Genomic DNA, 26,944 nt, shown 5'->3' on the forward strand with positions numbered 1-26,944 from the left:
AACGTTCACGTTCCATGCAGTAACGCCAACACTTGGACTCCGCCCCCGGGCCTCGTGCTCAGTTTGAGTGTTCTTGAGTTAAAAGTGGCAAGTATGGCACGGATGTAAACAAGGTCACGGCCTTGACCCTTACAAAGCGGGACTTCCTGTAGTATAAAAGTGAGCTTTGCTTTCTTGCACTTGATCTGAGAGATCGGGTGCAGGTAGGTAACTGATTTGCTTTTTTAAAGCCACCATTAAATTCGCCATTTTGTGGTGCGCGTGCCCTGTATTCCTCCCTCGTTTCTTCTTGTCTGCCAGTTAGAGTTAGCTGGCATGCTAGCAATGGATAGCATGCCAGCTAATATTCAAGTGTTTGTGTAGACTGTTTTTTCTTTGAAGGTCCTACCCAATCAAACATAGCAAAACAATAGAAGTATTTTGCTAGGTGATGTCTGGCTATTTCATTGCTCTTTATGTAATTAGGATTTGGCACTACCTTCCAGCTGACTTCTCCCAAAAATTAGTTAATAGCTAGGTTTCATTTGACGTAGACGTGACGTCGACGTAAAGCGCGAAATTTGACTGGCGGTCGGAAGTGAAAAAGATAAGCGCAAAATCACAGACAGACAGTACGCAAAATGCCTATGTCCTGTTGTGTTTACGGATGCTCCAGTAGGTCGACCAGAGAAACTGATAAACGGTATTTTAGGGTACCAAAAATAGCCCAACGAAGAGGAGAAAAATGGAAAATTCTAACCGAAAAACGTAGGAAAAAATGGATTTTAAATTTACGTTTACAGTCGGGAGGAGCAGAGTCTGCCAATGCCCGTGTCTGCAGCGACCACTTCGTCAGAGGTAATGTTATGTTTGCAAACGAACTTATTAGCATTAGGTAGTCGTTAAATTCTCGTTTACTTAGTGCTTTTAAGTTAGTAGTCTAATATTGACTTGATTGGGACTATAGGCTGCCCAAGTGCTTTGGATCACGAAGAGTCGGAGGACTGGGCTCCGACGGTCAATCTCGGCTACGAACGAAAACCCAGATCGGAATCAGTTCTCAAACGAGAGAAAAGAATGAAGCTTAAGGCAGAACAGCATCGATGTGCAGAGGCGATTTTGGATATGCAACAGACGGCTGAGAGCCCGGATTTGAGCCTAGTGACAGTGGAGAACAGGCTACTAACCCTGCCATACAATTGCGATGAGCTGCAATCACTTCTCCATCCTCCTTTGCAATTACCCAAGTCTTCAGAGGTGTCTCGTTAGACCGCTGAGAATGGTTTACCTTGAAACAAACAACTGTCACTCTAACGAAGTCCTAAGGATGTGGCATGTTTGTTGACGTTAAAGCCGCTACCGCTAACTGTTAGCGTGTTTAAGATAAAGCAATATAAGAACAAACACTCACCCTTGCAAACACCAAACTGTATCCATCACGGAGACGTTTTGTTCCAAGGTTGTGGACCCACCCGCTGACAAAAAAAATTGTACGCCTCCAGACTCTTGAAAGCTTTCATTTGCTGCCTAGTGTAGTAAGAAGTCTGGAGGACCAAGTAGTTGGTGATATCCACAGCCTCGATAGTAGGCAAATCCTTTACTTCTGTGGTGTATTCGGACATTTTCAAAGAATACGGATCACGTCCGATATATTTTTTAACTATCTGTTTATATCTCTCCCGAGAAACGGGGTCTAAAGTTGCACAACAGCTGCTCTCCTGACTCTCCACAGTGTCCTCCATGTTTACTTCCGCCCTCCACTCAAAAATCGCGCTGCCTCCGCACGTCATCAGAACCACGTGACCGCAACCCAACTATTGTTTTCTACATTGTTTGTTGGGGGCCAACGTCATTTGTACTGGTACTGGAGGCAGTTAAGAGCTAGTCTTCTCCTGAACTATGTGTGTTTGAACTGAAGGGAGGGGGATAAAAGAAGCTAGAACAAGAAACAAAGCTATTGGAAAGTGCTCTCCAGAACGTCTCACTTTTCAAGTTGTTGGGGCATCTCCTTCTCTGTAACCTGTCAAGCTCCTGCATCCATAAAACAGACATGGAAGTAACAAGTGGCCCAGTAGTGCTGTGAAAGCAAGTTTGTGTTTTGATATCGACATCTTTGATATTGCATGTCTGAGGAAATTTGAGTGTTGCTCACCTGGTTCAAGAGCAGCAGAAGGGAAGGAGTTTGAGAGAAACTGTTTACTGAAACATATCTTCTGACAGTAGCGCCGACATAAATGGGATGATGGCCTCCTCATCATGTGCCAAGAAAAATAACAGAAAAAGTGCCATCAGAGAGCGCACATGTCTGACCAACTACATGGGATTCCTTAACCACGTGAGAAAACAGGTGGGTGTTTAAGAATACAAAAGCCTGTAGACTAATGCTGCCAAAAGGCACGACTGTGGTTGTTCCCGTCTTGGTTCTTGTGCTTTGTAGTACAAAGCAAGGTTGACGGGTTAGCGACGCATACTGATGTTATTTTACTGATGAATTTCCTGTGTCACAAAAGTAACACAGGAAACTCTGATTTACCCGACTAAATAATTGGCGTCGCTACATTGGTAATCTCTGACTGGGGCTTTAGGTCAAACACAAGGAAAGTTTGACAAAGTTGAACTTGCTATCTAGTACACCTTTTTGATGACTGATTTTCTCCAGGGCAGCCTCTGTGATGTGACCCTTGTGGTTCAGGGAAAACGCCTTGCAGCACACAGAGCAGTGCTAGCTGCAGCCAGCCATGTCTTCAGACTTATGTTCACCAGTAAGGATAACACAAAACTACACAAAAGAACACACATTAATACTCTGCCTTGAGGCCTTACTACAAAACTGTCTCCAGAGAAACATCAGAGGAGCATCCCTCAGGTTGAGTAAAATAGAAAAAGAACCATGTGAGCCAAAATGTAAATATCTTGTAAAGACTAAAATTAAGTAACTGTGTGAGTTGAACATAATGGTAAATCGACTCTGGTTTTGCTTGCCTTCCTTTTAATTCACAATATACATTTCATTTAACAAAATGGACTGCATTTGGCTTCAAACACAAAAGCTCAATGGTTTATTTCAACAAAGATGGCTAATTTCTGAAACGCGTATGGCTGTTGATGTAGTTCTGTTAATTGTTGTTAATAGTTTTATTTGTTTGTTTGATTTTCTTTTCACTTTCAGCCAGAATGAAGGAGTCTGTGTCTCCTGAGGTGGAGCTTAGGAGTGTTGAGCCTGAGATTCTTGAGCTGTTGCTTGAATATATTTATACCTCACAGTAAGTGTGTTTAAAACAGGGCTATACTGTGAAGCAAGTTGAACCCAATAAGGCTTTGTTTGTGTTAACTGGCTTGACAAAGCTTAAAACTACAGTCAGTGGTAATGGGTATCACAATAGTGGTTAGCAGTTTTTGTTTTGTTTTGTTTTTTTCTTTTAAGCCAGCTTTCTGCTTCAGACTCTGTGTGCACTCACATAAAATGGGATTTTGACGTGTCACAAGTCTTATTCTGCACAGAATAATCCCTACACCGCGTTCCAAATTATTATGAAAATTGTATTTGGTGTCATAAAGATTAGATATGATGTTTTTCAATTAAATGCATGGATGGCACTGTGTCTCAGTGCTCTTTGGATCACTAAAATCAATCTCTGACACCTGTGACTATTAGTTTACCAGGTGAGCCTAATTAGAGGGGAAAAACTACTAAAGAGTATGTTCCACATTATTAAGCAGACCACCATTTTCAAGCTATATGGGAAAGAAAAAGGATCTCTCTTCTGCTGAAAAGTGTGAAATAGTGCAATGCTTGGCCATGGAATGAAAACCTTAGATATTTCACAAGAACTTAAGTGTGATCATTTTTCTGTGGCTGAGTCACAGCACACACAGGTTCATGCAGATAAAGGCATAAGGAAGGTTTCTGCCAGACAAATGCACTGGATTAAGAGCAAGCCTTTTTTTTTTAAAATTTTTCAATTTATTTATTTTTTTATAAATGCTTGGCTCTAAACACATGCCGTAAATAAAAGAATAGGAGAGAACATGGCATTTTTATTCACTTTTAAACCAGAAAGCCTTAACATAACTAGTGCATTAACCTTACTTTGCAGTACACTCATCATATGGCAATAAAAGATTGTTTTCTTTTTTCATACTTTGTGTTTTGCCGTGTCCCAGAATCACAGTGGACAGTACTAATGCAGAGTCATTGCTGAATGTGGCCAACCAGTACCAGATTGAACCAGTGAAGATGATGTGTGCGAAGTTCATTTTTGGACAGATTGATGCAACAAACTGCCTGGGTAACAACAGAAACACAGACCTGCCATTGTGGATTTCTTTGAGTGATTCCTGTTCTGTGCTTTTGCAGGCATTTCAGTATTCTCAGACCGCATGAACTGTCCAGAGCTGAAGGCAGCAGCAGAGGAGTTTTCCTATCTCCACTTTACTGATGTCTGCAGACTGGATGAATTTCTAAATCTGGACATTGCACAGCTCGCGCAACTACTGCACCAGGACAAACTCACTGTCTACTGTGAGACACAGGTACCACAGTGTCGACTAAAATTTTATATTTAAAACAAAAAAATGTAGCCAACTGAAATCAAACTAGACCTGAAATTTAACTAAAGCAAGTTTAAAAACAAAAACACTGTAGAAAGCCTTTGTTCCCACATGTTGCTCCATTCAGGTTTATGATGCTGCAGTGCGCTGGCTAAAGTATAACATCCCAAGTAGACAACAGCATATTGTGGATGTTTTGAGGTGCATTCGCCTACCTCTGGTCCCCAAAACCTTCCTGTCAGAAACTGTAAAGACTGAGCCGCTCTTCCAGGACAACCCACACTGTTTACAGATGATCACCCGTGAGTAGCAAAATGGAGAGCTTGCACTCAAATTCAAGTTTAAGACATTCATGCAAGAACAGTGGCGTAACCAACATTCCCAATGAAATGATCTGCATCATTCAATGGAAGCAAAAAGTTTAAACTGATGAATTTCAGTAAAACCTGTTATACATGTTCAACATAATATTGTGGCTAATTGAATTCCAGGGTTTTGCTGGAATATTTTCTGGGTTTTGTGTGTATGTATATGTTGTTGCTCTAAATGGCCAGTATTGGTAATTTGGCTCGTCACGTGACACAGGCAAAGTTCAAATAGTTGCGATATTGCTTTCCACTGTGTAGATGGATCTATTCATTCACAAAAAAACCCTCATTGCTTTTTGCCTTAGGTGCAATGTGGGACCTTGGAGAGCTCAGCCAACCACGTCGCAAGAAGTACGACAACTGCATTGGTCTGTTTAATGGTAACCGCTGCTACTACTTTGACCCCAAGGTAACAACAAATATTTACCAATTCTAGCCACAGGGGCATCACTTCAGACTGTGTAATATCGTTTGGGTATGTGCTTTTTTAGCAGTTGCTTGCTGCTTATTTACATTGCCACCTTAGGTAAATGTAGAGGAATCCCACTGATTACATATGAGCTACCTTTAACCTACTATAAGGAGGAAAAACTCTCAAAGTGACTTCCAGCTCAAGGCAGGCCAGCCATTTTTGGTGGAAGGTTAAGGGGAAATAAGATTGAGAAGATGAGCACGAAGCAACAAACAGTAAATGAGGCTAAATAGTGGTGCACATTAGTAGAATAACGATTTGGTTAATCTTCGGTGTTTGTTTGTTTTGTTGTTTTCTTTCAATAGTTCCATACAATAGCAGGTCTGTTCTAATCATTACACAAGTGTTGGTATTGCTTTCCATTCAGGATTACAGCTGGATGAGCATCAACTGCAAACTGTCAAAACGCCAGAATAGGGTGGGCTCCATTTTAGGTGGCTCACACAGCTTTCACATCAAACACACAGACTTCTACAACATTCTGAGGAATAGATGCTCCAGGCCAGGGCCACCAACACCTCGTGAGAACATGTCTGCTTGTGTTTTTGAGGGCAAGATCTTCACATCTGGAGGATCAGAAGCGGGTATGCATGGTGATATGTGTATCTCTTGAAGAGACTGTGGGCAGTGAATTGCTATAGTTTTGCTATGAATGTAGTATAACTTGTTATCAGTGGGGAAAGTTTCTAGCCATGTCTGCAAGCATATGTTTCTGATATTATGTATTGTTTTTGCAGGTGGGTCAGCTGTGGACCTCTTTGAAAGTTATGACACAATGACAGAGTCATGGCAGGTCAACACCAGCATGCTAGTGTCCCGCTGCAGTCATGCCTCAGTGGAGGCCAATGGGCTCATTTATGTTTGTGGAGGACTGACTGGCAACAGTGTTTCTGGTAGAGTCCTCAGGAACTGTGAGGTCTATGACCCCAGCACACAACAGTGAGTCACTACAGCTCTGTATGCTGCTTTTTTTTTTTTGTCTGTGTATGTTTGCAATGTTTGGGACTTTGTGCTTTAAAGGAGGTGTATGAATCAATGGGCATCAGGAGGCTAGCAAAGTTAAAGCTAAATGTATACCACTTTATTGCATGACTGACCAGTGTCACTGGCGATTGTGCATGGTGTTCCTGCATTACGCTGGAATTTTGATGAATTAGATAAAAGAAAAGTGGCAGCTGAAGTATTAGGCTACGTTCACACTGCAGGTCTTAATGCTCAATTCCAATTTTTTTTGATCAAATCCGTTTTTGTTTATTTTGTTTTTTGTCTGCTCGTTCACACTACAAATAAAATGCGACAGCAAACGCGCTCTAGTGTGAACGCTCAAAGCGGCCGCATGCGCAAAAGAAGACGTCACACACAACGCACTCTGTTTAGACCCAGAGCAAACTATATTGTTTGACTGATGGCCCTTAATATAAAGACTTCGGACTTCATGTTTCCCAATTTTTGCTTTAAGTTATTTTGTTATTTACATAATAATGTAAATAACCTAATAATGATCCTTATTGCTGTTTAAGAGAGGAGCGGTGCTTCAAAGGATAGTTGCAGATTTCTGTCAGAATCTGCAGGTTATACAGTACAAATAAAATGTTAACGTTTCTCCAACGTTGTCTTCCCAGCAGTTTTAGTCTGATATTATGTATTGTTTTTGCAGGTGGGTCAGCTGTGGACCTCTTTGAAAGTTATGACACAGTTCCCAGCTTTCGCCTGCAGTGTGAACGTAGCTTTAATCTTGCATAAGTAAGCACAAAAGTTACTGTTGTTGTACTGGCCACAGTGGACGCCAGTGTAAAAATACATGGTTTCCAGGTTTCTCCCAGTGCACAGTGGATCTTATAGCCACCCCGGCAGGTGGTCAACAAGGACACCAAAACTTGTGAAAACATGGGATTTCAAAATAATACCATAATGCATCTTCTAAAAATCTTGACCAAATTCAAAGTCAGAAGTAAAGTTTTCTGAACTTTTAGTTTAATTCTATTTATATAATAAAATTATATAATTGATACATTATCAAGATTGTTAATAAGCTCATCCATAGATTGTATGGCTACATGGCCAATACCTTCTCATTAGTCCTAAGTAATGCTAATAAAATACTAGGAGCAGGATGATTGGTTGGTACAAACTCTGTCAAGTTAAAGTTTTATTTTATATAACACCAAATCACAACAGTCACTTCAAGGTGCTTTATATAGTAAAGATCCTACCATAGTGGAGAGAGTTGGTGTTGGTGGCAAGGGAAAAACTCCTGTTAACCAGATAGAACCCTCTGGTTGAACCAGGCTCAGGATGGGGCAGCTATCAGCTGTGACTTTTTGGGGTGAGCAAGGGAAACGACAAAATCAACACTATGGAAGAGAACTGTAATATTTCAAACTCTTTAGCCAGGCTCCTCCGCCATTGCAGTGTTTGAAAAGTATTTTTATATTATTAATAATATTTTTATAATAAAGTATTGAAAAGAGTAATATTACAACTAGTTAGCTTCCGCCATTATTGGAAACTGGAATTGGCTGGGAGGTGCTATGAATTCTGGGATAGGTTGGGCCACGAAGTCCAGGGAAATGAAGGACTCATTTGGAGCAGCCTTCATTGCCTGGCTGTGACATAAACGGCCTTCAAATGCGGCCTCCGAAGCATGCAGCCCCTTAATTGGGGCATAGCATAAGTAACCATTGGTGGTTTTCAAGGCTTCATGTCAAAGCAGAGAAACTGATTATAGAATAGTTTTTGTACGTGGGTGTAAACCAGTCTATTTCTGCTTTGAAGCTGCACATTTTAACAATGGAATTTGGAGATTAATTTTGAACCAGATTTCAATGACAATTCCGGGAACTTTAGGGTTTTTGACACTTTGCTTTGGACATCGGTTTTCGGCACCAAGGTTGTCATTATCAAACATTTGAAAATCTTGCTGAATAAATTCCCTTAAAAGCTTATTCAGAGGGTCATAAAACTCTCAAGAATACGCATTAGATTTTTTTTTTCTCCTCTACACTATATTTATTTTCTGCTACAACCTTCCAGGTGGAGAAAATTGCATGAAATGAGGGTTGCCAGGAAGAACCATGGGCTAGTGGTTATCGACAACAAGATCTATGCTGTTGGAGGCGAAGGGTCAACTGGTAAAGAAAATGGTGTTAAGGAATCAAAGTACTACTGTAGTTTATCACGATGGCCATAGCTAGTAGGTCTGTATAATGCATGGTGGTTTGTTTGTGTGTGTGTGGGGTTTTTTGTTTTTTTTTTTGTTTGTTTTTTTTTTTTTTGGGGGGGGGGATTCCCTGTTTTCCAGGTGGCCTTGACTCAGTAGAATACTATGATATTACCACTAACAAGTGGCATGCTGCCTCAAGGATGCCATGGAGAAGTCTCTCAGTGAAATGTGTGCCTGTCGGTGACGTCATTTTTGTGCTGGCAGGCAGGGGACTAGGGGCACAGTGCCTCACAAATGTCCTAGAATACCACACAAAAACCAATAGGTTGGTACATCAACTAAATACTGTTGACATAAACTATATGAATAACTAAATATAAAAATGGACAGCACTTTATTTTTCAGAATGTCTAAACATCTCATGAATATGAATTTAAATGTATGTCAGTCAGTCAAACCATTTTGGTTACACTTCTTTAACAAAATGATACATTCTTGTTAGAAATCAACATAAGTGATTGGGCAGTTGGGTTGTAAAAAGTAGTGCCTAATATGACTTACCTTATTATTTTATGATGCTTTAGCCACTGCTGATATTTGTAAAAGAAGCATCATTACTATAAAGTCTGAGCAGTAAACACTCAATCTATTTGCTCAACTTCTTACTGAAGCATTTCTTTTGTGTTCAGGTGGGTAACATCCAAAGCTCAAGCTTTTTTCTCCACCAGCTGCATTATCTGCACGGTTGGTCCATGAGAGTTCATTGAAGGCAGCCGCAAAATGTTTTTATTTGCCTCATCCTCATAGGACAAGATACACATTTGATTGTTATGATGCTTGTTTGAGACCCCTAGGATTCCTGTAGTGGAATAGTAAACTGATTTGCACAAGGACCTACTACTGAAAGGGTTACTCATCACAATATTTAATGTGCATGTTTACAGAATGGTTATGTTCTTTTAACTTTGTTTAGCAGTAAAAATTCTCTTGCTTGTAAATGTTTGGCAGATATGTGCTGTTTTTATCTATTCATGACTAACTTAATAAAAGTGCTTTGCTAATGATTTGAAATGTTCTTGTAGGAGTCTTCCCCCCCCCCCCCTTGCTTTGCGTAAGTTCCTTTCGTGTGTGTGTGTGTGTGTGTGTGTGTGTGAGTGTGAGTGTGTGAGAGAGATTATTAAACAGTCGCACATAAATAAGTGACGTCATATTCAGTACTCTTGACAGTTCACTCTTCGGCCGCTCCATCTTATTAGGGAAATTCCATATACATAAATGTAAATTTCAAAACTCAACCCCATCATTTAATTTGTTTTTGATTGAAATTGAATATTACTTTAACTCTTAAATTAACTTCCAATTTAAAAAAAAAAAAGGGTTTATCATTGATTGAAATTCATTCAGAAATGTTTAACGAATGAGCTGTCACAACTTTCAAGTACAAAGTTGTTATGAAGTCTGTCACATCCCCCCCCCCCCCCCCTTTTTTTTTTTTTTTTTTTTTTTTTTATCCTTTATTTATCCTTTTTTCATTGTACTATATATTGTTACTCTTATTTGCCTTGTATGTCTACTGTACAAACTGAACTGGAATGACTGACTGTTCGCTTTATAAGTTCAATAAAGTTTGCAAGAAAAAAAACCCCTCTTCGGCCGCTCCCGTCTGCCGCATTTTGCGGCAAAATTATCCACACCCACCGCCGCGCTATGAATTGTGGGATATATGGGACCACGAAGCGTGCACCAGACCACGCTTGATATTTGGGGAAATCGACGCATTTGAAGTACACTTCGAATTGGGACAGCCGTCGTGGCGTGGCGGTGACGTAACCGCACTTGAAATGCGTACTTCAAGCGTGCAGACCCTGAATTGGGACACAGCCAGTGTCTGATGTAGAGCAGGTGTGCTTGAAAGCTATTATTTTTGTGGAGTAACAAACTGGCAGCCCTGGAGTGTTTTCTGCTTGTTTTTACCTCAGCAGTTATCACCTTAATGGGGATGTGTCTGTGTAAGCCAAACAATAAATGATTCAGGATAGTTATTTGTCTATTGGCATTTTTTTTCAGCACTGTAACTGCCGGTTAAACAGGTGAATACACTCCAGCCTCATTCTGTGCGAGTTTCCTGAAAATACAATGTTGAGAATCTTCAGCAGAATTATGGTAAGCAATTCAGTGTAGTTGTTTAGGATTTATCTTACTGAAGTCATAACAAAAGCCCATTACCTTGTATTCATAAATATGTGTGAGGTTTTATGTTTTTGTTAACGTAATAATTAACAGAAGCAATTTTTCATGTTTTAACCAAATGAATGCTAGTAAAAGTCTCAGGATTTATTATCTGATCTTCTTTTATTCTATATTCGTGTATTTTTGTCTTTCTGTCTCCCAGGTGAAGTTGGGGAAGATGAATCCTCCAGACCAGGTCAGATCTTATCAGTTAGTGAAGCCTGTACGAGTGATTCTTATTAGTGACAGATACTTGAACCAGCAGAAGGGACTTCCCAGGGTACCTGTCCCCCCTCTGCGGAAAACATGTGAGGGCTACCTCAGTGCCCTGGAGCCCATAATAGAAGAGGATGAGTGGAAGCGAGCGAAACAGCTGGTTGAGGCCTTTATGAAAAGAGGAGGGGTTGGAGAGGAACTGCAGAGAAGCCTGGAGAGGAAAGCATGCAACACTGACAACTGGGTGAGCTCATTTACTGCCACTAAAGAGGTTCAAGTTGCAGTGACCAGACATAGGGAACTGACTGAAAATGAATGATCATGTTATAGGGAAGGAAGAAGATGGAATTAAAAAGGTCTCCGGTAGGATCAGTTAGAACAAAAAACATCAGGCCTTATTCATTAGTAAAAATAGAAAAGTACTATAGAAATGCTATTCCAGAGGACTATACTATGAAGAAATTTCAACATACCCAGTCTTTCTTTATATGGCTTCACAAAACCTAAAAACTGCAGGCAGCAATGAAGAGTACTGATAATTAAATGTATTGTGTCAAACAAAGCAGCTCTGTTTCAGAACATTTGGTAACTGAAAACCACTGTGATTGAAAAGTTGAAATGAATCTTTATTGGTCTTATTGATTAACAATGTTGCATTAAACAGTAAAATGAAACACTGTTGCTGCAAATGTGATGACGTAAATCCAAAAGAGAACTTGTATTTTGATCATTGCAAGTGGGGAAATAATTCATTAAGTGAAAGTTATATAAATCTGTCTTACTGCTCACTGTGCTTCAAGTGCTGCCATCAGTTTCTAATCTGACAGCTGCCCATCAGAGTTTTGAAACTTAAATGTTTATATGCATCGGGTTAAAGTTTACTCTGTGTGTTCAAGTCTGACACTGTCCCACAGCCTGATTTGGAAACTAGTTTATCACTAACAAAGTGAAATTGAGTGAATGCTATTCACAAGCAGCAGCAAAAGTAATATTTAGTCTAGAAGTAATATACATTAATCATAATATTTTTGGTTTATAAGTGTTTTTATAAAATATAATTCTTTGACTGTCTTAAGTGAGCTGTGGTACTGCACTCCATTAATTAAAAAAATGTGATTTGATGTATAATTTGTCTATTTGCCCTGAGCCTTATCATTAAAGGCAATGGCAGAATGTACAGCTGTAGTTATAGTAATTGATGAAAATACTCCAATTACAGAAAATGGTGTAAATTTGTCAAGAACTGCAGATAGAGTAGGAACACTTAAATGAAATTTTGCAACATCTTAGAAACTCAAGTGATGACACTAATTTTTATCAGCTGCTTTCTGCAGGATTAATTAACAGCCTGCTACTGTGTGTAGACGACAGACCTGTGGGGGAAGTTGGAATACTTTGGGAACCGGAGCCCTGTGGTGATTAACGCAAATGTCCCGATTGCGTGTCCTCGACTGGACTTCAGGGATAAACAGGGACAAATTAGGTAAACCAACACACACTCTAACACAAAAATGATACCTTGTATATGTGTTTATATCTTTTTAAAACGACTAACATGTTTTGTTTTTTGGGGGGGTTTGCTGCTTAGGTGTGCAGCCAAACTAATAATAGCTCTTTTGGAATTTAAGACAACCATTGAAAAGTGAGTACCAGAATCAAATTAATGTTTAATTAATTAATTAATCTCCAGAGATCTAAGATGCCATAGTGCAGTTAACACGTCATATGCTCACAGGACCTTTTGAGAATAAATAATGAGGAAACTGATCTCACCTGAGCATGAAACTATTAGTCGGTAAAATTAATTAGGGAGCCTCTGAAACTGAGTCTGTTTTGTAAAAATGCCTGTAATAACGTAAGTTCTAATTCCATCAAAATGTTCCAAAAGACACCAAAACAAGAAAAGTGGTTAAGAGATCAGTTTAGTAGTTTTTGGTACTTGTGTATTGCCTCTATTTTTCAGCCCACCTCGGTTTACTGATGGAGGCTGTGTCTTTCACAGTGAAACATTACCAGCTGAGAATCTGGGAGGGAAACCTCTTTGTATGGAGCAATATTCCCAGTTGCTGTCAACCTGCCGCATCCCAGGTCTGGAGAGGGACTCGGTGGTGTTCCATGCCAAGATCGGCAATCCACCCAAACACATCACAGTGGCATATAACTCTCAGGTAAGATTTTTTTTTTTTTTTTTTTTTTTTTTTTTGCACAACATATTACCAGAGTCTTTGTGGAGATGCTTGCAAAGAGCCAAAGCTGTGTTAAAAGCATAATGCGGTTGTTTCTGTCCTGGATGCAGTATACACTTTGCCATTGTGCTTTTGTGGAATAGAAATAAAAGTAATGTTTATATCCACGCTGTAGACTGCCACTATTTTCCTCCTCCTCTGAGACAAAATGAAATCGGCTGATTGGACTCTATGGCAAGCGAGCTAACAATTCCAACAAACTGAACTACTGGGATTCTCTATTCTTATCCCTAATGAGAGTGGGCCAACATATTAAAGTCTATGGGTTAAGAATGGGATATCACTCAAATTCACACGGATGAGTGAATAGTTTACTGTGTATAAGGAAATGGGTGAAATGAGCACACCTTTTTAAAAAGACATTTAATTATTTGCTTGAATATTGTAGTGTAGCGAGTAACATCTTCACAGGTTTGTTACCCCTGGCTATTGACTTGCGAAAACACACTGTACTATATAATGTTAGCTTAATATTTGCTCTATAAACACTACTCGTGACCTACAAAAAACAGTCAAATGGATTCCATTTCTCACGCATACCCTATCTTTGCATGGTCTTTATTCTCCCTTGCTCAAAGGTTATTTTCCTTCCTCTTCTTGTCCTCCACTACCATGTCCGGTTGATAAGCTATCACCAGTTTGTCTGTCTGTATCTGCAAGTCCTACAGGATCTTAGCTTGGTCAATCTCAATAATACACCCTGCTGTTATGTGCTGGATTGTCTCAGGGGCATCTTTGCACAGCCTGCACCTGGGGTTTTTACCTGGTGTGGTAGACCCAGCCTCTATGGATCTTGTGCTTAGAGCTTGTTCCTGTACTGCCATTAGAGGTGCCTCTGTGCCATCCTTCAGTCCAGTTTTTTCCCAGCCACTGGTAGGATTTCTTGATGTCAGCCACTTCCTCTATCTGCCAGTGGTGCATACCGTGCAGGGGCCTATTCTTCTACAATGGTTCTTCTCCTTGCACACAGTTGATGTCGGTGGCATCAACTGTTGATGTCCATCTCATGTACCCTCTTCCGCTGAGGTTACTTCCATAGTAGTATTCCAACAGTTCCCTAGCACCTGATGTGGGCCTTACTAATCCAGCCAGTATGGTTTCAGTTATCTTTCCCTCTCACTCATAACCAAAGCAGATTGGTTAGCATCTGGGGCCTAGCCTGGCGACCCTTATTGAATACAGTCCCCCTGGTCAAAAGTTGAACCCCAGATAGGAAGAGAGAGTTTGCCAGAGATGACAATCCAAGCAAACCAAGTGGAACCCAACTCAATTCTCCTCTCTGCAGACACTTGAACACTACCTGAAATGTTTGAAAGAGTAGCTGAAAAACTCTTTGCTGTTGGCCAAAGGAGTGGGCTGTTCACCTAGTCCCACTACCCAAATGTAAGGCATGTAGTGCTGAGTTGGATGGGAAGCATGTGCTCAGTAATGCTATAAATCTGTGTCCTCCCTTTGAATCAGTTCTTTGTGGTGGAGGTCTACCACAATGATGGGACTCCGCTGACAGTTGATCAGCTTTGTGTTCAGATGGAGAGCATTTGCACCTCCACATCAGAGACTAACACGGAGCCTGTCGGTATCCTCACCACCCTGGATCGTGACTCTTGGAGCAAAGCATATCTCAGTATGAAAGGTAAGGCCAAGCTTAGCTTTAACTCAGATTAAACTAATGAAAAAGTGTGTGACATAAAGTGGTCAACAGTAACTGATCTTGGCAAAGAAGGGTAATCTGCATTCTCTATGATGTGATGAACCAGAAAATAACACAGAAAAACATTTTTGGCATCTATTTCATCCTAGCACATCATCGTTATTCTCTGCAACCTTGGTGAGCTTGGCTAAGTGCACATCATGGTGCTGCAGGTTCTAATGGGTGACCCAGCTAGTTTGCAGTGGATCTCAGCTAATTATTACAACAACACAATTTACAGGTTACAATTACAGAGTTACAAAAGACTATTATCAGCCTGGCTAGCCGGTAAATAAAACATGTGAATGGAAGAGCCAAAGCTAGCTTGTTAGCAACAACTGAATTTGTAAAATGAAGCAAGAGGATTTTCCTTAGTAAATTAAAAAAAAAAAAAAAAATAGAAAAGAGGGAAAAAAAGATTACAAGTCAAACTTCTAGACTTGGGCAACCATCAATACTGCACACCCCAGGGTCCTATCCTAAAAGGACAACACTGAAATAACACTCAATAAACAAAGTTTAAAAAAAGGCACTTTTTCATTGTAAGTACCCTATGATAGTGGAGAAAACATCAGAGAATCCTCCCTTAGCAAGTGCTTGCTGACAATGGGAAGGAAGACCTACTATTTAACAGGAAGTAACCTCTGGCAAACCTAGCCCAGCAATTGAAAGGAAACCTTTTTCTCCCACTTGTGCCCAAAATATCTTTGTTTTGGTAAACAGAGTTCATGACACTGGGTGAGGGCTAGAAAATCAAGTGTAGACTGAATTCTTTGCTTTCACTGTCAACTCTTTGTCATAATTCGCTACTAATCTAGTGATCTGTTTCACTCCATCTTGACAACACTTGAGAACAGAATCTTTAGATATTTGAACTCAACTCAAATCTAAATTGCTCCTCCTGTGTCTCTAGTTCAGTGAATCAGTCTTAGCCTCTTTCCAACACTCTGGAGTACACTTTTCCAGGAAGGCTGAGCAGTGTGATATTCTTCTCTATAAATTAAGAACTTGCTTAGAATCATTTTCCACAAAGTCCAGAATGATCAGCCCCATCACAGCTTAAATATCATACTACCATGTTTTCAACTACAGGCTTATTTGCTGTAGAACCAGCTCCTATTCAGGAGAAAGATCCACTCCAGTTTTAAGATTAGATGTCAGAGATTCAATTTTTATAAAATTTGACCCTGAACCATGCTTTAGTTATGCTGGTAGAGGACCTCCTACACCATCAGTATCAGCCATTATTGGATTAGCATGGGAGGAGGAAAAAAAATACAAGAGGTACAATCTTTTAAAATGCTCATCATTTCCACTCAGCATTTTCATTAAAAGAATATATAACAAATTCTCACCAGATGCCATGTTTACTGTTTAATTAATGAATATTTCACAAATTGTAACAATTACTTCAACAAAATCTTTCGACCAGTAATTTTGTTTATTCAAAGGTATTTTATTGTTAAACCAAAATGTCTCATTTAGGATGAAAAATGCACCAAAGAGGAAACTTTGGTGCATTTTAAAATATGTGTGACCTTGGACGTGCATATGAACATACTATTTAATAAGAAGGTGCCCCTATTTTTGCATTACAAACGTTGAGGTTGGGTGGGGAAGAGCATGCTGAGCACTTCTCTAGTTGGTGAGTGTGTTTTATGAATGTATGGATAAATAGATCAACCAATTCCTACACCCCTGGTCACGCTAGTAAAAAAGAGACGAGAAAAGGAATGATGGCGATGTTAACTGACTTGATGCATGCCTAATTATCCAGGTAAGGTTAGGGAAACCTGCAGTCAGATGAGAAGTCACTTGGATGACGAAATGTTTCTCCTGCTGAAAACTGTACCTTCAGGTGAACAGAATTAACTTTCTGGGGCAATGTTAACTTTTTTTTTTTTTTTTTTGCACATAAGTGAGGGGTGAAATTGTATAGTGTTACTTGCCTTTGTGTATTTGCATGTGTACCTGTGACTGCTTCATGCGGTCTGTGATGGAGACACTCTGTCATAGCAAGATCTGTTAAACTGTTAAAAATCATTGGGTTTGGTTGGTTTTGTTTTTTGTAGATCAAACAAACAAAGAATCACTGTCAGCCATTGAAAGGAGCATCTTCACATTGTGTTTGGATAGAGCCATACCTCGAGAGTCTGACAAGTACGTCACATGTGATTTCCACCTAATAACACATGGAGGAGGCAGCCAGTGGAATAGTGCCAACCGCTGGTTTGACAAGTCACTGCAGGTGAGAAACAACCTGCCTGAAGAAATGGATGGTTATGTGGTATTTTTTGTGTGTGTGTGGGGGGGGCGAAATTCCCAACTGGCTCCCCTCAGTCACCTGATATTCATTAACTTATTTAATGGGCAACATGGAGGTTCAGTGGTTCACTGTTGCCTCACAGTAAGCAGTTACTGGTTTTCCAATCCATTATCAGCTCGTTGAAACATCGCGGCAAAAGGTCGAGGGAAAGCACCAAGCTTTTTAAATAGACTAACAATGAGGCGGAGTTGTTGCTGCCAGTAACACAACAGTACAAAGTTGCCAAAGCGAGTGAGAATTAAATAATTTGAAGAAAAGCTATCTGCAGCATGTACAAACTGATACAAATCTTTAATAGGGCTGTCAAAATTGAGAGCAAACAAAACAACTGCTGTATAATGCCCTCCGCTATCTTTTTTTAAAAATTGGTCACATGCCTGCATCACATGACTAAAATGCGTCATCATTTTAGAAAGTCTGCGTTTTTTGAGTGTCCACGCGGGACAGCTCCGTTTTGAAATGTATGCGTTTTCGAGAGGGTTTTCAAAACGCTGCGTTTTTCTTTGGGGAAAGCGCCGTGGACGGGAGGCCAAAACGGAACGAAAACGATGCGTGTACGTGTGCACGTAGCCGTCTGCCTTAGGTATGAGTGTGAATTGTTCTCACTCTGTGGCTGATGGGATAGGCTTCAGCCCCCCCTGCAACCCTGAATTGGATATTTAGAAGAAAATGAATGAATTTACTTTAGTATACTTAATGAAGCCATCCAAAATGTTGTCTTTGTAGGTGGGTGGGTATTTTCTTATACAGTTTCTTATTAAAATTGTGTAGAAATGAGTTGAAATCTATGCTTGTAATTGCTTTTTTTGTCTTCCTGCTACTTCTATCAGTCAATAAACACTAGTGACCCATGCATACATAACTGTGCAACAGCATTGGCTCCACTATGTTTGAGGACTGATGTGAAATGTTTCAGACGATGATGAGCTGTTCCTTTCCTTCTCCATGCTGTTTTCTTCCAGTTATTCTAGTTTATACAATAAGGTGCAAATCACTGGTTAAACTGAAAAACTTAAGAATAACCTTCTGTATTTACATACATGAAGGGATCTCTTGATTGTATACTTGACCTTCTCGAGTAATGATGTGGTTAAGGAAAACCCTTTATACAATGTAGCTAAAGAGAAAAATTCAGTGTTCATTTTATTTCGTGGCCTTTTACTCTATTCACTTATTTTGCTATCTTTCTGCCTTTAAAAAAAAAAAAAAAACCCCAGAAGACCCGTGTCTTGCAATGTAAGTTTAAATTACATTTTTGTAATTAAAAAGTTCAAAAATGTTACAGTACAGCGACTTGACTCATGTAGATATCATGGTGTACCTCTTTAATCTGTTTTAGTTGACTAAAATGTTTGTTTGTTTTTTCTCCTCTGTTGTATTCCTCTATACCCGAGGTATGTCCAGCAGACATTCCTGGTTTCTAAGTAAGAAAGTAGTTTTTTCTTCTTTTTTTTTTTCTTCAAATTCCTGAATTATAATAATAATAATGGATTGGATTTATATAGCGCTTTTCAAGGCACCCAAAGCGCTTTACCAATGCCACTATTCATTCACTCTCACATTCACACACTGGTGGAGGCAGCTACAGTTGTAGCCACAGCTGCCCTGGGGCAGACTGACAGAAGCGAGGCTGCCATATCGCACCATCGGCCCCTCTGGCCAACACCAGAATTATCTGCCAGGTCTCTGAGTATGTGCTATTCCCTCCCAAAAAAGATTTGTTTCACTGCACAAATGTGTGTAAAGCAGCATATTCGTGGGGTATGTTAGTTTCTAATCCACAACCATTTAGTGACAGGTAGGATCATAAAAATTGCAAACATGGAGACAACACAATTGCAATTAAATCCTAATACTGTTTGTCTTTCAGATAATTGTTGCAGAAGATGGGTCATGGGGTTTAAATCTGATTCATATTGTTGCTGATGGTACAGTTAGTATGGCCTTAACTGACTATCTTGTCGCATCCATGTAAGTGGAACCAAATTGTTTTTCGGTTATGTAGATTTAGGCTTTTTCTTTTGTTATGACATTACTGAAAATTCAGATGTTAAATTTTAAAATCATTACATGGCATTAACGCAGATGTATGGTTTTCGTGAATCACACAATTTGGGTATATGTATGTATTTATGTGTGGAAGGTATGAATGAATTTAATTGTTCACGCCTGGGCTATGATCACTTGGCTGTGCAAACATCACCTCCTTCATGACTTAAGGATTAAAGGAGGGCACATGCTCTGTTTGTTTGGCATACTGTATGGTGCCTTTGGTTTGTTACTTCATGTGATATTGTTCCACCAAATGTATTTGCCCTCATTTTTGAAACAGGAAGAAGCCAGAGATGAGGCAAGCTTCCATTCTGCCTTTACCTATGCCCCAGAAACTACACTTCCATGTCACCCCTGATATCAAAGAGATCATTGAGCAGGCTAAAAGGAGCATGGACAGGTGAGTACATATCACTTTTAAATTGTTCAATATGGCTCATGTTGAACAAACATCTGCACATCTGGCACGAAAAGACTGTCATCCACTAACAAAGCTAGGGCTAAGGCATGGCTATTAGAACAAATAAAACATTTGGTTATATGTATGAAAAGAATATGGTTAAAGGTTATATTGCACTTAGAAATGATGTTGAAAAACAAAATGGGATGTTACACACAACACATCTTGTGTGAGTTTTAAAATAAATTTCACAACACAAAGCAACAAATGTGTTCAAAATTGAATACATTGTGGTATTTTTATTGTGTTGGTGTAAACCTGTCCTTCATAAAACTCAAGTGAGCTACAAAAAAGTGGCTTTTGGTCTTGCTGCATAAAAATCTCAATGTATGTAAAGCACCCAATTAATAGATGTGAATATGTTCAGGTTTTCTGTAATTAGAATTAATAGTGTGTAATATATCCCTGACCTTTATTACAGTTTGTTACCACAAGTCAAGTATCAACAAAGTGCCTAACCATAATCTCGCCTCGTGCACCAAAATGGCATTTGTGTGTATTCAATGGTTACTTGTGTTTGACACAGTCTGTTATTGCATCTGTATAATGTTTGTTCCATTCCTCCAACTACAGAAACATCCAAAACTTTGATCTGAGTGTTCTGGTTTTTGACCACTTTGGGAAAAATTATCTGAAGGCCCACAACATGAGCCCTGATGCTTTCATCCAAATGGCCATACAGCTGGCCTACTACAGGTGAAATCCTGAAACCTCATGGAGAATGAGATGTGTATGCAGAATGTTGTCAGATCTGACAGACAGACAAGCAGCTTTACTAGAATGTTTCACACATGGAGATATGTGAAATAACACTCCCTGACATGAGATGTCTAGCTTGTTCATAGTTTATAAGCACTTTGGAGAGATTGGGATGCCCCACAATGTATTTCATATGGTATTTAAAATTCTGGCATTTATAGTGAGGAAAAACTGCTGTGATCTCAGCCAGTATGCTTACATTAGCCCAAAGGAAGGAGGAATTACTACATCGCAGAGCCAGTATTTCTCTCATGAGTCAGTAAGTTTTAGAACTTTGTTGCAACGCAGTTTATGGAAAATCTTTCTCTCCCTTCTCTTGACAGGATGAATAAGCAGGTCTGTGCATCATATGAAGCTGTCAGCCAGCGAATGTTCAGGCGTGGACGTGTGTCCCTACTGCTTTCAACGACAAGTGTCTCAGCTGCCTTTGTCAAGGCCTTTGATGACCCTCAAAAGCAGGTCTGGCAAGATGGGTAACATTAAATCCAACTCTTACAATCAGGTTCATAAATATCTGCACAGGGACAGTTGTTGTTTGTACCTTTGAGTGTGTACAGCACTAAAGTGGAGTACTGTTGATACTCGTGCTTTTTGGTTGGTTTTTTTTCTCCATAATATAAACCTTTATTTCATACTTACAGATGTACAGTTAAAACAATGTTGTCATTCTCAGCTCGGTATTTGACACAGTTTGTGTTTGGGTCAGAGTACAGCAGTTCACCAGACTTCATCTTTCTGTTTTACACAGAACACGGAGAAGATTGATCTGTTGGAAAAAGCCATAAAAACACACAAAGAGAATATTAAGGCGGTGAGTAACATTTACAACATTTAGTTCTTCAGTTTTGTGGAGTTTATATCTTCTGGCAGCAACTGTTCTCTCCATATACTCTGAATTAGTTTAAATTTTCACTCTTGCATGTTGCTCTATCAAATAAAAATTTGTTAAAGTATAATAATAACCTATTCCATCAGTCTTCAAAGGTGTGACAGTGAAAATATCTGACAACGAAAAAGAACTCTAGAGAAGCAAAGAAGACCTGTGTACCTACACAGTTGAATAGTGGGAGCATGGTATACCAATGTACTGATGTGCACCACTGCTTTGGTGGGAAAACTAGACAGGTCTTACCATCAATCTTAGAAAATGGAGTAGATGCAACTATACTATATTACTCACCTGCCTTCACACGCATTGAATTTGAGTGACATCCCATTCTTAATCTATTAACATAATGTTGCCAGCCTTTTGCAGCTTTAACATCTTCAACTCTGCTGCAAAAGCTTTCCACAAGGTTTAAGAGTGTGTTTATGGGAATTTCTGACCGTTCTTTTAGAAGCACATTTATTATCTGGAAGTCCAACTCCTGAAAAACAACCCCTCGCCACCAAATTGTGCACTTGGACAGTGCAGTCACACAAGTGCCGTTCTTCTGGCAACCATGAACCACTGGCAACCACTGGCTTGGCGAACTCAAAAGGGTGATTAATCACTTTGTACTCTAGAGTCCAGAGGCAGTGTGTTTTACACACCCCTGTCAATGCTTTGCATTGCCCTTGTTGATGTAAGGATTGACTGCAGCTTCTCAGCCTTTCAAACCTATTTAAGATAAGATAAGATAACTCTTTATTGTCATTGCACAGTCATACATAGTACAGTAGTACAATGAAATTGGAAAAACTGTCCTACGTCGGCACTACATATAACACAACACGACACGATATGACACATCACAACGTAACAAACAACACAACACAGTATATTAACTTAGTATAAAAAAGAAGAATAAGTGTATGTGTATTGCACACTGTTATTATTGCACATTAATTATTATTGCACCTTGTTATAAATATAAATATTATTGTTATCGTTTTAAACATTGTTACCTCCCCCTAAAAAGTCCAGGGAGGTATCCAGTCAGGTCAGCTATTTACATTGATCAGGGCTATTGCCCTGTTGTAAAAGCTGTCCTTGAGTCTATTTGTTCGGGACCTCAGCAGCCTGAACCTCCTGCCAGACGGCAGCAGCTTAAACACCCGGTGTCCTGGGTGTGTGCAGTCCCGTAGGATGCTGCGTGCCCTCTTGAGACAGCGAGTGCTGTACAGGTCCTTCAGGGAGGGAAGAGGATGTCCAATGATTTTTTGGGCCATGTTGATGACCCTCTGGAGTGCCTTTCTGTGTGCTGTGGTGCAGCTGGAGAACCACACACCGATGCAATATGTCAGCACACTTTCAATGGAGCAGCGGTAGAAGACGGTCAGCAGCTCCTTCTTCAGGTCCATTTTTCTGAGGATTCTCAGAAAGTGGAGACGCTGTTGGGCCTTCTTTAAGACCGCAGAGGTGTTAGAGCTCCATTGGAGGTCTGTGTCTATGTGCACACCCAGAAACTTGAAACTGGAGACCCTTTCCACGCACTCCCCGTTGATGCTGACAGGCTGCAGCTCGGACTTCCTCCTTCTGAAGTCAACTACCAGTTCTTTTGTTTTGGTGGTATTGAGGTCCAGGTTGTTGTCTGCACACCAATCTGACAGCCTCTGAACTTCAGCTCTGTATGCAGTCTCATCTCCCCCTGAGATGAGCCCCACCACAGTGGTATCATCTGCAAACTTGATGACTGTGTTGTCTGGGTGGGAACTAACACAGTCATGTGTGTACAGAGTGTACAGTAGGGGACTCAGTACACAGCCTTGTGGAGAGCCGGTGTTGAGGCTGAGGGCTGAGGAAAGATGAGGCCCCACTCTAACTCTCTGTACACGGTCTGAGAGGAAGTCTCTGATCCAGCGGCAGGTGGTGGAAGGAAGTCCAATTTCCAGCAGTTTATCTATTAGTCTGTCCGGGAGTATCGTATTGAAAGCAGAGCTAAAGTCAACAAAGAGCAGCCTGGCGTAACGGCCCTGCACTTCCAGGTGAGAGATGGTGGTGTGGAGCGTTGTAGCAATGGCATCTTCAGTTGATCTGTTAGCTCTGTATGCAAACTGGAGCGGGTCGAGTGTGGGTGGCAGGCAGGACATGATGTGACGTCGGACCAGTTTCTCAAAGCACTTCATTATAACAGGTGTTAGAGCAACTGGTCGGTAGTCGTTGAGGCTGCTAATGTTAGTACGCTTTGGCAGTGGGACAATTGTGGCTGACTTTAGGCACGGCGGGATGCAGGACTGGGACAGTGAAGTGTTGAAGATCTTAGTGAAGACCCCAGCCAGCTGGTCTGCACACTCTTTTAGGACCTTTGCGGTTACCCCATCTGGTCCGGTGGCCTTCCTGGGGTTCACTGCCCTCAGTGTGCGCCTCACCTCATATTCCTGCACTATGAGGCTTGGGCTGCTGCTGTCCGATGTTTTTGCTGCTGCTGCCTCTGGTCCCTTCACCTCAAAGCGTGCGAAGAAGTGGTTCAGCTCCTCTGCAAGCTCCGCGTTACCCTCAGTCAACGTGGTATTGCCAGGTTTGTAGTTGGTTAAGTGCTGAACTCCCTGCCATACCTGTCGTGAGTTGTTGGTGGTGAAGTGGTCTTCGATCCTTCTCTTGTACGCTGCCTTGGCCTCTCTGATGCCTCTTTTCAACTGAGATCTGGCTGCACTGTACTGCATACCATCACCGGATATAAAAGCGGCGTCACGTTGCTTTAATCAACTTATTTAATCATATTGTAATTTTGTAGATTTTCAGATTTGAATTCAATGAGATTGCTGCAAATATTCATCTAACGAGAATGAATATAAAGCTGGCATGATCGAGGAAGCGTTTTTGTTTGATTGTTAGATAATGTTGAATATTCACATCACTTCAAAAAATTGTAAATGAATACACAGTGTGACTGCATTAATAAAACTACAAAGTGTGTACTTCAGTGCTACTGACAAGGTCAGAACAATAGTGGGCTATTTAACTACTAAGCAACAGAAAGTGTTTCTGTGTACAAGTTCATGCAGTGCCTGTAGTTGGTGATGGAGCTACCTGACCCCCCCCCCTCCTCCTTTTTTTTCCTCTTTTTTTTTTAACATCCCTTAACATTGACCTATAAACCATTTAAGTATACTCTATGTATAAACCACACTCATCTACACATAATAGAGAACTAGGCCAAGTTCCTATTTTAAATTGGGTTAGGGGTTGCAATGCATAACTTGGTCCTGTGTCTTTAATCTTTAATTAAAGATATGAGTGTGACAGACATGTAATAGTATCCCAAAGAGTTGTTGGTTAAATATGTAGTATTTTTCTTTTCTTACAGGTAATTGGAGGACATGATATTGTAGCCCATATCATTGCTCTCAGATTGCAAGCTGTTGAGAATAAACTCCCCATGCCTGACATCTTCAGAGACATCTCATACAAAAAAATCCTTAACTACCAATTCGCCGCAAGTCAGGTAAAAACACATTAATGTTGCTTTGTTTATGTTGGTGAAGGGCTTATAGGTAAAACTGATATTTCTCACTAACACATGCATGTGATTAAATAGCTACCCAGCAGAAGTCCTTGCAGGTCATTATGTCATGTCCAAAAAATCTAAAAATTATAAAAAATCATCAGTTGTATGTGTCTACAGATATTTTAGTTATTAACAAAATTGGACATTTATTTAAATGTTCCTTCAAATTTCATAAAAAAATACTCAACCAGTGGAAGTATACTAAAGTGGAAGAAATCATCATTAAAGAAGACCCTTTGTAAAATTGTATAGTTTACATTTCTTTTAAACTCTGATATTGAACATAATATATAGAAGTCAGTTTGGAGTGGAAGACATCCATAAAACCCAACAGTGACTTCATACAGCAGAAAGACCCACAAACAACTGTGGATGGCTGCAGGGTGCAAGTATTCTCATGTCCATGAGAGCGATCATTTTTCTGCCCGATTCTTGATGTTGTATTAAAAATGAACCTTTTTATTTAAGACTAGATTTCTTCACATTCACACAAAGATTTAAATTGGAAGAAATGTTTAAGTCATCGCAGCTCTTAAACATCTGACACTTTTAACATGACTGAATTAAAGTAGTAGTGCATTTTAGTTGCATCTCTAACATTTCATTTCACATATTTTGTGGTGGGACTCACAATGTTATCTAAAGGTCTGTAAAGCAACGTTCTCACTTAAATTTCTCTTCACAAGGTGACATCCAATACCGGCTCTGTGGGAGTCCATCAGGTTGATGAAAACTCTGGATACAGTTTGTGCTACAGTGTACATAACAGTCACTTCATCATTGAGATGGCAACTTCCAACACCCACAAGAGACTAAACACACGTCATCTGATCCAAAATATGAAGGATGCACTACTGGACATGAGGGCTTTGCTGGAGCAAGCTCCAAGAGCAACTTAAAAATCATCCATAGCTAAACTCTCACCTTATTTTTTGCATTTTCTTTTGTTTTATTTTTATTTTTTTATTTGAATGATTATTGAATTTTTTGAGGGGGTGGGGATTTCTCATCACTTCTTTGATTACTTGCTCAAAAATGGGAGATTCCATTCTAGATTTAAGTTTTGATCTTTTGTGAAACTTGCAGAGACCGGGTAGTCCTGTGAGTGATCTGTGGTAGGTGGGCTGGAGCAGACAGTGTCATGGCACACATGCTAAACACAAAGACACAGCTGAGGAAAATCCTTACACAAAAAAACACTAGGTGTTAGTCTTAATTGTCACACCCCAATTTCTATGTGCATTTTATTTGAGAAATGAGTGCTGAGCTTGAAGCCTAAAGACTATTATGCTTCTGTAATAAAACACCAATTTCAAACATTAGCTGTCTGACTGAAGTTCAGTCATTTGGATGTAACTCCTTCCTATAGAGATGCATTGATGCAAATGTCTAAAAGTAGTTTGTCCAGGTGTTTAGACTGAAAGTGAATATTTTCTTTTACAAAAAGTCAACTAAATTGTCTTTGCTTTGCAATCCAACCTCACTATGGCAAACTTTTGGACCAAAAAAAAATTTTTTTTTTCTAGAGTGCATCTCTGGACATTGATAGCTATATTCAGCTAAGAGGACATCTCTCAGAGCACACAAGATTTTGAATTTTTTCAAAGAATGAAATGACAATTCCTGCCTAAGGAATTAGAAATGGGCAGTAATGTAACATACAGGATACCAGCTGCTGTTAACCCTATAATGCCCTTTGTATTATATTTGATACATGAGTATCAGTTTCTGAGACCTGAGATCTCATCAACATGATCAATACTTGCCATAATTTCAAAATGTTATGGACAAAATTATTTTTTTGTCTAAAATAACATTGTTTACAAAAAAGTGCCAAAAACACCCGATGTATCAAATGCGATACACTAAATATGTCATACACAACATGATGTAGCAAAAAAAAAAAAAAAAAAAAACCCGTGGATTTTGTTATGAGGGTTAATAGACATCTTAGTTCCAAAGAAAAATCTGAATTTTCTTGCTATTTTTTTTTTTTATTTTTT

At 39.8% G+C, this 26,944-nt stretch overlaps 2 protein-coding genes across 8 annotated transcripts; both read left to right on the forward strand.

Moving 5' to 3' along the window:
• The first annotated feature begins 43 nt into the window (after positions 1-43).
• Positions 44-9,592, forward strand: LOC146550588 (kelch-like protein 7). 4 transcript variants are annotated; one of them, XM_085259458.1, is made up of 13 exons: positions 44-203; positions 2,200-2,326; positions 2,639-2,741; positions 3,149-3,242; positions 4,144-4,268; positions 4,337-4,512; positions 4,658-4,832; positions 5,204-5,307; positions 5,738-5,954; positions 6,108-6,309; positions 8,404-8,501; positions 8,672-8,858; positions 9,223-9,592. In XM_085259458.1, exons 2-13 carry the CDS (start codon positions 2,219-2,221, stop codon positions 9,287-9,289), a joined length of 1,656 nt encoding a protein of 551 aa, XP_085115584.1. In that variant the 5' UTR covers positions 44-203; positions 2,200-2,218; the 3' UTR covers positions 9,290-9,592. The 4 variants fall into 4 exon arrangements, with proteins under 4 accessions (XP_085115584.1, XP_085115583.1, XP_085115582.1 ...); XM_085259457.1 differs by having other exon boundaries at positions 52-203; positions 2,203-2,326; XM_085259456.1 differs by lacking the exon at positions 44-203 and adding an exon at positions 529-837 and having other exon boundaries at positions 2,203-2,326.
• Positions 9,593-10,105: 513 nt separating this feature from the next.
• LOC146550589 (carnitine O-acetyltransferase-like) lies at positions 10,106-26,263 on the forward strand. 4 transcript variants are annotated; one of them, XM_085259454.1, is made up of 16 exons: positions 10,106-10,435; positions 10,601-10,696; positions 10,926-10,958; positions 11,028-11,222; positions 12,343-12,461; positions 12,567-12,620; positions 12,942-13,146; positions 14,686-14,857; positions 16,987-17,162; positions 19,111-19,211; positions 19,573-19,692; positions 20,326-20,448; positions 20,835-20,970; positions 21,260-21,322; positions 24,741-24,878; positions 25,628-26,263. In XM_085259454.1, exons 2-16 carry the CDS (start codon positions 10,670-10,672, stop codon positions 25,838-25,840), a joined length of 1,875 nt encoding a protein of 624 aa, XP_085115580.1. In that variant the 5' UTR covers positions 10,106-10,435; positions 10,601-10,669; the 3' UTR covers positions 25,841-26,263. The 4 variants fall into 4 exon arrangements, with proteins under 4 accessions (XP_085115580.1, XP_085115577.1, XP_085115578.1 ...); XM_085259451.1 differs by having other exon boundaries at positions 10,926-11,222; XM_085259452.1 differs by having other exon boundaries at positions 10,926-11,222; positions 12,981-13,146.
• The last annotated feature ends 681 nt before the right edge of the window (positions 26,264-26,944 follow it).

Source organism: Mchenga conophoros, linkage group LG20 (assembly GCF_057382185.1).
Source record: "Mchenga conophoros isolate Kocher_MC1m ecotype Shallow Benthic linkage group LG20, M_conophoros_male_GT1.1, whole genome shotgun sequence".
Lineage (NCBI taxonomy): Eukaryota > Metazoa > Chordata > Actinopteri > Cichliformes > Cichlidae > Mchenga > Mchenga conophoros.